This window comes from Triticum urartu, chromosome 7, assembly GCF_003073215.2.
Source record: "Triticum urartu cultivar G1812 chromosome 7, Tu2.1, whole genome shotgun sequence".
Lineage (NCBI taxonomy): Eukaryota > Viridiplantae > Streptophyta > Magnoliopsida > Poales > Poaceae > Triticum > Triticum urartu.
This window is the reverse complement of record NC_053028.1, coordinates 542,157,910-542,169,427: the sequence shown is the minus strand read 5'-3', so window position 1 is coordinate 542,169,427 and position 11,518 is coordinate 542,157,910. Positions and strand designations below refer to the sequence as shown.

General features: G+C 47.1%; 1 protein-coding gene across 1 annotated transcript; it reads right to left on the bottom strand.

Annotated features, from left to right (window-relative positions):
* Nucleotides 1-7,891: 7,891 nt before the first annotated feature.
* LOC125523566 lies at nt 7,892-8,935 on the bottom strand. Its single transcript, XM_048688593.1, has 2 exons — nt 8,575-8,935; nt 7,892-8,448 (listed from the first exon to the last, which is right to left on the bottom strand). Exons 1-2 carry the CDS (start codon nt 8,789-8,791, stop codon nt 8,222-8,224), a joined length of 444 nt encoding a protein of 147 aa, XP_048544550.1. The 5' UTR covers nt 8,792-8,935; the 3' UTR covers nt 7,892-8,221.
* Between the last annotated feature and the right edge of the window lie 2,583 nt (nt 8,936-11,518).

The following is an 11,518-nucleotide window of genomic DNA, read 5'->3' as shown; positions in this document are numbered from 1 at the left end:
AATAGAAGGTTTTGTCAATCCTGAAAGATGCTAACAAGTATGCAAAGCTCTAGCAATCCTTCTAAGGACTGGAGTAAGCATCTCGGAGTTGGAATGTATGCTTTGATGAGATGATCAAAGATTTTGGGTGTATGCAAAGTTTATGAGAAACTTGTATTTCCAAAGAAGTGAGTGGGAGCACTATAGAATTTCTGATGAATATATGTTGTTGACATATTGTTGATCAGAAATGACGTAGAGTTTCTGGAAAGCATATAGGGTTATTTGGAAAGTGTTTTTCAATGGAAAGCCTGGATTAAGCTACTTGAACATTGAGCATCAAGATCTATAAGGATAGATCAAAACGCTTAATGGTACTTTCAAATGAGCACATACCTTGACATGATCTTGAAGGTGTTCAAGATGGATCAGTCAAAGAAGGAGTTCTTTCCTGAGTTGTAAGGTATGAAGTTAAGACTTAAAGCTCGACCGCGGCAGAAGAAAGAGGAAGGACGAAGGTCGTCCCCTATGCTTTTGTCATAGGCTCTATACGGTATGCCATGCTGAGTACCGCACCTGATGTGTGCCTTGCCACATATCTGGCAAGAGGGTACAAAGGTAATCTAGGAGTAGATCACCAGATAGCGGTCTAAATTATCCTTAGAGGAATAAGGATATGTTTCTCGGTTATGGAGGTGATAAAGAGTTCGACGTAAAGAGTTACGTCGATGCAAGCTTAACACCTGTCCGGATAGCTCTGAGTAGAGATACCGGATACGTATAATGGAGCAACAATTTAGAATAGCTCCAAGTAGAACAGTTATTTGAAATGGCTCCAAATGTAGCGTAGTAGTTGCATCTACAAGATGACATAGAAATTTGCGAAGTACATACGGATCTGAATGTTGCAGACCCGTTGACTGAAACCTCTCTCACAAGCATAACATGATCAAACCCAGAACTCTTTGGGTGTTGGTCACATGGGGATGTGACCTTGAGTGTTAATCACATATCGATGTGAACTGGATTATTGACTCTAGTGCAAGTGGGAGACTGTTGGAAATATGCCCTAGAGGCAATAATAAATGGGTTATTATTATATTTCCTTGTTCATGATAATCGTTTATTATCCATGCTAGAATTGTATTGATAGGAAACTCAGATACATGTGTGGATACATAGACAACACCATGTCCCTAGTATGCCTCTAGTTGACTAGCTCGTTGATCAAAGATGGTTACGGTTTCCTGACCATGGACATTGGATGTCGTTGATAACGGGATCACATCATTAGGAGAATGATGTGATGGACAAGACCCAATCCTAAGCCTAGCACAAAGATCGTGTAGTTCGTATGCTAAAGCTTTTCTAAATGTCAAGTATCATTTCCTTAGACCATGAGATTGTGCAACTCCCGGATACCGTAGGAATACTTTGGGTGTGCCAAACATCACAACGTAACTGGGTGGCTATAAAGGTACACTACAGGTATCTCCGAAAGTGTCTGTTGGGTTGGCATGAATCGATACTGGGATTTGTCACTCCGTGTAAACGGAGAGGTATCTCTGGGCCCATTCGGTAGGACATCATCATAATGTGCATAATGTGACCAAGGAGTTGATCACGGGATGATGTGTTACGGAACGAGTAAAGAGACTTGCCGGTAACGAGATTGAACAAGGTATCGGGATACCGACGATCGAATCTCGGGCAAGTATCGTACCACTAGACAAAGGGAATTGTATACGGGATTGATCGAATCCTCGACATCGTGGTTCATCCAATGAGATCATCGTGGAACATGTGGGAACCAACATGGGTATCCAGATCCCGCTGTTGGTTATTAACCGGAGAACGTCTCGGTCATGTCTGCATGGTTCCCGAACCCGTAGGGTCTACACACTTAAGGTTCGATGACGCTAGGGTTATAAGGAATAGATATACATGGTTACCGAATGTTGTTCGGAGTCCCGGATGATATCCCGGACATCACGAGGAGTTCCGGAATGGTCCGGAGGTAAAGATTTATATATGGGAAGTCCTGTTTTGGTCACCGGAAAGGTTTTGGGTTTTATCGGTAACGTACCGGGACCACCGGGAGGGTCCCGGGGGTCCACCAAGTGGGGCCACAAGCCCCGGAGGGCTGCATGGGCCAAGTGTGGGAGGGGACCAGCCCCAGGTGGGCTGGTGCGCCCCCCCCCCCCACAAGGGCCCAAGGCGCCTAAGGGGAGGAGGGGGGCAAACCCTAAGGGCAGATGGGCCTTAGGGCCCATGCCTGGTGCGCCTCCGTCTCCCCCTCCCCTGGCCGCCCCACCAGATGGGATCTGGGCTGGCCGCCGCCCCAGGTGGGGGCGCAGCCCCCTCCCTCTCCCCTATATATAGTTGAGGTCTTTGGGGCTGCCAACACATGAGTTTCTGACCTCTCCCTGGCGCAGCCCTACCTCTCTTTCTCCTCATATCTCGCGGTGCTTGGGCGAAGCCCTGCTGGATCACCATGCTCCTCCACCACCACCACGCCGTTGTGCTTCTACTGGATGGAGTCTTCCTCAACCTCTCCCTCTCTCCTTGCTGGATCAAGGCATGGGAGACGTCACCGGGCTGTACGTGTGTTGAACGCGGAGGTGTCGTCCGTTCGGCACTAGGATCTCTGGTGATTTGGATCACGACGAGTACGACTCCTTCAACCCCGTTCTCTTGAACGCTTCCGCTTAGCGATCTACAAGGGTATGTAGATGCACTCTCCTTCCCCTCGTTGCTGGTTTCTCCATAGATAGATCTTGGTGACACATAAGAAAATTTTGAATTTCTGCTGCGTTCCCTAACACTGGTTTTCCCTTGAAGAGGAAAGGGTGATGCAACAAAGTAGCGTAAGTATTTCCCTCGGTTTTTGAGAACCAAGGTATCAATCCAGTAGGAGACAACGCTCAAGTCACCTAGTACCTGCACAAACAATCAAGAACCTCGCAACCAACGCGATAAAGGGGTTGTCAATCCCTTCACAGTCACTTGCGAAAGTGAGATCTGATAGAGATAATAAGATAAATATTTTTGGTGTTTTGTTGCGTGGATTTGAAAGTAAATATTGCAAAATAGTAAACGAGATGCGATAATAAAAGAGATGCACTATAATAAGAAAGAGACCCGGGGGGCATAGGTTTCACTAGTGGCTTCTCTCATGTATTACGGTGGGTGAACAAATTAACGCCGAGCAATTGATAGAAAAGTGCATAGTTATTGTAAGGCAATGATCATGAATATAGGCATCACGTCCATGTCAAGTAGATCGAAACGATTCTGCATCTACTACATTACTCCACACATCGACCGCTATCTAGCATGCATCTAGAGTATTAAGTTCATAAGAACAAAGTAACGCATTAAGCAAGATGACACGATGTAGAGGGATAAACTCAAGCAATACGACATAAACCCCATCTTTTTATCCTCGATGGCAACAATACAATACGTACCTTGCTGCCCCTACTATCACTAGGAAAGGACACCGCAAGATTGAACCCAAAGCTAAGCACTTCTCCCATTGCAAGAAAGATCAATCTAGTAGGCCAAACTAAACCAATAATTCGAAGAGACTTGCAAAGATATCAAATCATGCATATAAGAATTCAGAGAAGAACCAAATAATATTCAAAGATAATCAAGTTCATAAACCCACAATTCATCGGATCTCGACAAACACAACTAAAAGAGTATTACATCGAATAGATCTCCAAGAACATTGAGGAGAACTTTGTATTGAAGATCAAAGAGAGAGAGAAGAAGCCATCTAGTTAATAACTATGAACCCGAAGGTCTGTGGTAAACTACTCACGCTTCATCGAAGAGGCCATAGTGTTGATGTAGAAGCCCTCCGTGATCGATTCCCCCTCCGGCAGATCGCCGGAAAAGGCCCCAAGATGGGATCTCATGAGTACAGAAGGTTGCGGCAGTGGAAAAGTGGTTCCGTCGCTCCCCTTGATGTTTCTAGGGTATAAGGGTATATATAGGTGAAAGAAGTACGTCCGTGGAGCTCCGTGGGGCCCACGAGGGTGGGGGCGCGCCTACCCCCCTGGGCGTGCCCTCCTGCCTCGTGGCCACCTCACGGAGTTCCAGACTTCCACTCCAAGTCTCCTGGTTTGCTTTCGGTCCAAGAAAGATCATCGCGAAGGTTTTATTCTGTTTGGATTCCGTTTGGTATTCCTTTTCTGTGAAACACTGAAATAGACAAAAAAACAGAAACTGGCATTGGGCCTTCGGTTAATAGGTTAGTCCCAAAAATAATATAAAAGAGTATATTAAAGCCCATTAAACATCCAAAACAGATAATATAATAGCATGGAACAATCAAAAATTATAGATACGTTGGAGACGTATCAGGCTCCTCCAATTTCTTCTTTGCCTCAGGCCTCCTAATACATGTGAGAAAGAAAGCAATGCAAGTTCTCCTTCTAATATTAATGATCAAACCTACAAAAATGTTTCGCAAACCCTATTCTAAACTGCCTGCCTCATGAATTGCCTAGGACATCACTAGTGACATATGTATAGCCACGGTATTAATGGTAAGATTGGACCTTATTTTAAAACTTACAAGGGACTGAGATAGGTGATGCTCTATTTCCTTTGCTTTTCGATTTAGCTGCAGATGCCCTAGATATTATTACGCAAAGGCCAATGTTAATGGTTTTTAAAAAGGGGTTCTTGCCGAAAATATTTCTCATGCAGCAAACATGCTACAAATGTTGATGATACAACTTTCCTACTACAAGATGATGTTGATTGTGCTAGGAATCTGAAATTTATTCTGGGTGCTTTTGAGCAGATGTCTGGAATCACAGTTAACTTTCATAAGAGTGAGTTGTTTCTCTTTGGTGAGACAAAAATAAAATGAATAATTATGAGGAGATATTTACTTGCAAAATGGGAGGGCTACATATGAAATATTTAGGTATGCATGTTTTTATGTCAAAATTAGAAACAAATAGATAGCTAAAAGATGTGCACGTTGGTAGGACAAACTCCTGGGTTCAATTCCTGGGCGAATTACCCTAGTTCAAGCTTGTTTGACTAACATGCTTCTCTTCATGATGTCATACTATTCTATTCCATAGGGGGCTTTGAAAAAAGTTGATTTCTTTAGAGACAAGATAGTTTGGCAAGGACATGAAGACAAGAAAAAAATGTCACTTAGATAATAGGAAAATCTGCTGTAAGCCTAGAGATCCAGGTGCCTTGGGCATTCTTAATTTGGAAATCATGAACAAAGCTTTACTAGCCAAATGATTTTTGAAACTTGAAACTGAAAATGGGCTCTCGTAATTTGTCTTACTTAACAAATATGTGCTTGATGGATGTTTTTCTATGGCAAAACCCAAGGTTGGTGATTTACAATTCTGGGTCAACATTCCGAATGTCAAAAAATATACTTTATCAGTTTTATAGATGGAGGTTGGGTGATGGGCATAGTGTTTGATTTGGGGAAGATGTGTTGGGTGGATGATACGACTTAAAAAATGATTATCCCAGACTTTACCTACTCAACTTTGACCATAATATTATAGTGGTTGAAGCTTTGCAAAAAGGATGGGGAGGATTTAAGTTTAGAAAGACTTTGTATAAGGAATCGCTAGAATTGTGGAGAAACCTTAAATTGAGATGTGAAGGGACTGAAATGGGACCAGGAAAAGACCAAATTGAGTGGTCTTTAACCGGTAACAAAAAAATGTCAAGTCACTTTAGTGGAAAATGATTGAGGCACACTCTCACTTCCCACAGAAATTCCTGTGGAAAGTAAAAATTCTCCTAAAATCAAGTATTTCTTGTGGTTGTTGGCCAAAAAAGGTATTCTTACTAAGAACACTTTGGTGAGGAGAGGTTGGAAAGGGAGCAAATTATGTGTCATCTGTGGTAAAGAGGAGATGACTGACCATTTGTTTTTCAATTGTTCCGTTGCTACTTCGGTTTGGAGTCTTCTAAAATGTGCTTTTGGTTTGAATTCGGTCCCTTTCTTTGTTGAGAATTGCTTTGGGAGATGGATTAAAACTTTCCCAAAGATTAAAAAAATGGTTGGTTCTAGTTGGTGTTTCTCCGCTATTTTGGACACTGGAAATGCAGAAACAACATCATTTTAAAAAGAAACTATATACTAGTCTAATGATTCTCATAAAGCTAATTTGTTTTTGGATCGTTGGCTGGACTATTCTGCGGATGGGGAAGGAAAACATAGTGGTCTTGATGGTAGTAGCAAAGCTGATAGAGCGAGTAGCAAATGAAGTATTACAAGTCATCGCGGGGCTGGAGATATGGGGTACTACGAATTGGTGGCTAAAATCTAAAGAAGGTCTCTCTATCAACGATGTTCTATCTGCTTTAATCGTTGTTGTTCTACCTTGGCTTCGCCTTTCAGCTCTACTGCCTCTCCTTTTGGGAGGAATATGGCTAGTTGGCTCATTCCTAGACCTTTTATGCCTTGAGCTGCGTCATTGTAATATTGTATAGTTACTGGCAGGTGTTTGCGGTGTTGCTCACCTGTTCAGGCTTGCCTTTCCTGGCTTCTATTGCTCGGCTGGGGCGATGCGTGGGAATGTTGCTGCATGTTGAACTTTGCTCATCTTCCTTTTTTTTCCCTTTCTGGGTAGTAGTTTGTATCAGGCTTTGTATCAGATGGTTTCTTGGGTTCTTTCAGTTAAAAAAAAGTACAGTCGTGATTGTCATATTATTGACAATCTCAAAATAGATATGATCACAGACTATTAATCCGCTATTTGCCGCCATATTAACTTGGCGATATTACTCTGTGAGTCATTATCCAAGAATGGTTGAATCAACCGTAATTTTGTTAGGGCATCTCAAATGTGGATAACCAAAAATGTCCATGGACACGTTCAAACGTGTCTATAGATAGTCGGTCGCATAGAGATCATCCAATCGGAGTCATCAAAAGATCATGAACACCAAGCTTTTAGCTCGCGTGATTGCTGGTAGACTGATACGGTTTGAATGCGCAAAGGGTTCTAAAGAGAGTTTTGAGGTAGGTCCGGGGTGTCGAAGTCGGACATGACGGGCGTCCGAACTCTTCGAGAACTCCACCAATTTGACGTCGGTTTGCGTGATTTTGGACGTCTAAGCGGGTCCAGCCCAATTTCATGTTAAGAGGCCTAAAATGTTCGGCGTTTAGATGATTCAAATGCCCTTAAACGGTTAGCAACTGCCCTCCACCTCAACTGCCACTGACACACGCCAAAGGGCACACGGCCATACGGCAAGCCACACGCAGGCGAGGCCAGCTCGAGCAGAGCTTTGCCCACGCGGGTCCGCGAAGCCTGGAGACGCCCGTGGCCGTGGTCAGTGCTCACGGGCCGACCTGCCGCCGTGCGCGGGCGCGGCGCTGCTCCGCCGCTCCTTCGGCTGGGCGCATGTGATCCCGGTCAATCGAACCCGCAGCCTTTCTTATCCACCACCCTATCTCCCTTCACCTGTCACTGCCGGCGACCGAGACGGACACCGCCCCGCCCGGAAAGACACCGAGCTTTCGCGTCGCGTCGACCATATCTCCAGAGAAGATTCAAAATCCAGGGGAGGAAAAACTGAAGAATCTGGCCGGAAAATTGAAGGCCACCAGTGGTAGTAGGTCGTATCTGGGGCACCAAATGGAGGGGGGAGGAAGCTGAGCCTTGTGTTTCGTTGCCTGCAGCCCTGCACTACCACGACAGCAACGCCCGACCACAGCCGCTGATATGACGACATCCCAAAGAACCAAATCCAGCAACACAACACAAAATTGGCGGGCAAAATCGCTTTGTCTTGAGCTGCTCGCCGAGAGGGGCAGATCAAACCAAGCAGTCAAATCGAAGCTTGGAGCACCAGAAAAATAAATTTTAAAGAGAAAATGTTGCACAAGGAGGGAGCCGTGGAATGAAATGAAGAACAGGATCAAAGGCAACTTTCATTAACCATTAGATCAGGTACAACAATGCAAGGACCCCTTGTTCTTGGACCAATTTGGCTACTTACGCAGGTAGAAACAGTACGCACTCGTACGAGTTACGACAACGAGTAGAACAATTAATAAGACGCACCACACAGATCGCTCGCGCGTAGCGTACGGGATGCTCACTAATTACAAAAATCTCCCAATCAGCGGCGACGCTAATGAACAAGAAACGCGAAAGGCACTGGCAGCTTCGGCCGGACTAAGACGGGGATGGGATGGATTAAACGGCGGGGGTTAATTGACGCCGGCAGCTTAGTAGGAGCAGGCGGTCCTGAGCATGGAGCGGCCGCGGAGCATGCCGCGGTACAGCGCCTCCCGGTTCGCCGGCATCGCGGCGCCCCTGCAGGACGGCCCCGGCCCCGACGCCACCGCCTCCTCCACCTCCGGCGCCGGGCGAGCTGGGCCGTGGTCAACGACGTCGGCGGCGAAGCGCACCCGCTTCATGCTCCCGCGCCGCGCCTTCTCCCGCTTCCGCTTCTCTGCACGCACGGAGAAAGAAAGAAACAGGGCACACATGTAAGAACCAAGAACCAAAAACTGTGCTGTGCGGACGAATGAAGTAACGAACGGCAGGGCTGTGGAGGTGCAGGTGCTGCGCCACTCACCGGAGGAGGAGAGGCAGGGCCGGAGCCGGGCGGGAGACGGGGACGTGGCGGCGGCGTCGGAGGAGACGAGGTGGTGGTCCGTCTGCTTGGCGCGGCAGAGCGAGAAGAGCACGAGGGTGCCGGAGAGCGCCATGGCGGTGGCGGCGAGGGCGAGGCCGGCGTGGGAGCCGCCCAGCGCGGAGCCCGCCGCCGCGGTGGACGACGACGACGACGACATGGCACAGTGCGGCGCAGATCACAGGCTCCCGTGGGAGACGGAGAGCAGAGACCCGACGACGGCGACAATCGGGGGCGGTGGGCTGGTTGTTGCGTCCTGTGAGAGGGAGGGGGGACCGTGCAGTGCTCGTAGGCGCGCGCGCTGCTCCGGCTATAATATAGCGCGCGCGGCGGCTGTGAGAAGGGCGAGCGACCTTGGTGGCCGTTGGATCGGGTCGCGGTGGTCACGTTTGTTTAGTTTTTTTTTAGGGTGGTTTATCGACTGGCAGAAGTTACCTGGAAAGATGCTGGAGATGGGGCTGGGATCATTGGAGTGGGGGCCGAATGGTCATTTCGTAGTTGCTGCGTGACATTACAAAATTATTACCGCCACAAAATTAAAGCCCGCTTTTGGCGAAGAAAGGCCTGATGCTCGTGCTCATCGCCGTCTGATATCTGTGACATGGACTGTACACAATTCTGTGAAGTGTCCACAATTGGCCCAAAAGGTTCCCAACGTTCATGAACTGCTCGACTCGATCGAGCGAGCTCACTGGATGCTCGTAGGCTGGTGGAGAGAAGACCAGAAACCACACGCCTCAGAACTCTCCACACGATTAATCTATGCACCCGACGCCGTCGGCCGGGTCCGTCCGGCGCATGCAGCCCCCACCCCACCCCACCTATCCCGATCCTATCCAACGGCAGAATCCGCGCGCATATTCCTCCAATCCACGGCAGTGGCCTAACCAAACCACCCAGCGTCATCCGACAATTAGTAAGTAGAGTATATCCATCCATTCAATCAATCCGGCCCTCGTTGCTGCCGGAGAGCGCTGTCGCGTGCGGTGGCTCTGCCTCTGCGCTGCGTTGCTTCCAGGGAGCGCAACTTGTGCCTTGTGCGCGCGTACGTACGTACGTCGACGGGGACGCAGCCGAAAGAGCCCGCGCTTTGGAGCTAACGAGAACGAACGTGGGCCCTATTTTTTATTATTATTATTTTTTTAACGCTCGCATTCAGCAGTCGAGTAACCAGGGTCCTGTTAAGAATGCGCTAGTGGCTGGCTGCTGGAATATCCGCTGGATCCCGTTTCCCTCTCCCGGCCGGAGTGACGATGGCGTAAAAGGCATCTGGAGTCATTAACTTAGCAAAAGGCATTAAAGTACCGCGAAAGACATGACATGTCACTCTCTCTGGCCGCCATCTTTTAACCTTTGCGTTGTGCTGATGCGAACATGCAATGCAGGGGACCAATTTGCCATTGTACTTTCTTCTCTCAACTTTTCTTTTTACCATGCTTTAAGAATAGAAAAACATGCATTATTATTATAACTCGAGACAATGGAGTATGCATGTCATCAAGGCATTAGTTAATGATTCTTGAAGAAAAGAGAGGGAACATCTCAGTGATTAAGAAGAAGAATCCTCTAATTAATTAGCACACAAACATCAGAATGGAGTACATATTTGTATTAGATTCGCCATATGGGTGTATTTTAGTGACAATTAATCGCCATATGGCGAATCTAATACAAATATGTGTCGTAATGGGTGTATTTTAGTGACAATTAATCAAAAAATTCCAACACAAATACATATTTGTATTTTTCTAGGTGACGTTCAAAAGAAATATTTGATACTAGGTTGTACCAAGATATAAGATGATTTTCCAGTTTAACTTAAACTACAAAAACATCTTATATTTTGATACGAAGGGAGTACTTCATCTGCTCTCTCCATAATTTACACCTCTTCATATTCATTATTGCGCAAATTGCCATGTTCCAAAGCGCAAATAGGACCGTAGTCATTTAGAACACACCTGCACGGTCTTCAGTGTTATTTGACTGCATCGAAAAAGGCTTTTACTTGACTTTTCAGATAAAACACCGACCATCATACAACCAGATATAGACACGCAACCACAAAACACGCACATACCCAAGACCATATACATAGGCACTGAATTGGCATGAAATTGGCAACACCATCCCATACAACTCCAAGCTAACATCAGGTTGATAATAAGCATCACTATGAGTTATTAGGGCCTTCACGCATGAAAAAGCCACCGCAATGAGATGATGCCGCGTATGACGAACCATGAGATTCAAGACGGCATCTTCAGGAAGGTCATGACACCGGACCGCCGCCACCACCTGATCCACAAATTAGGATTTCTCCCGAAGCAACACAACGGACAATTAGTAACCACAATGATGCCTTCAAGAAGGGACGACAACGAATCGCCGCTGCTAGCAGCCTGACTGAAGTTAGAACGGGTTTCACCCCTGCCAGCAGTCACCAAAATGTGGTACGGCCTGCCGCCCAACCACCATCAAATGCCACACCTCGGTCACTATACCCCCCCCCCCCCAACACAACCATGGCCACCAAATAGCACCTGAGCCACAGGCTCCACCGATGAGCATCCCGGCTCCCACCACTAGGGCCACCGCCCCGACATCCGATACCCCCTACCATTATCACAACATACAGACGTCATCGACCTACAAGGGGTAGAAGACCCCCTCCCTCCCCATTAGCGATTTGTTGGAGGAGTTGCGATCTTTTCCGATCCAAATCATCATGGTTTCTGACGGAGTTTTGGTGGAGGGCCGCGAGATCCGTCTCGGCGCGCTCACGTTCATCGCCGACGACTCCGCTTGGCTTCAGGAGGCTCCGCTCGACGTCGACGCACTCCCTGTCCGCGGGGCAACACACTTTCGCGCGTGCGTTCGCGGCGTC

Excerpts from the sequence above, each read along its gene's own strand:
- LOC125523566 (XM_048688593.1), bottom strand. The coding sequence starts at position 8,791 with ATGTCGTCGTCGTCGTCGTCCACCGCGGCGGCGGGCTCCGCGCTGGGC. Across the intron at positions 8,449-8,574 it reads GCCCTGCCTCTCCTCCTCCG|AGAAGCGGAAGCGGGAGAAG; the intron begins GTGAGTGGCGCA and ends CCGTGCGTGCAG.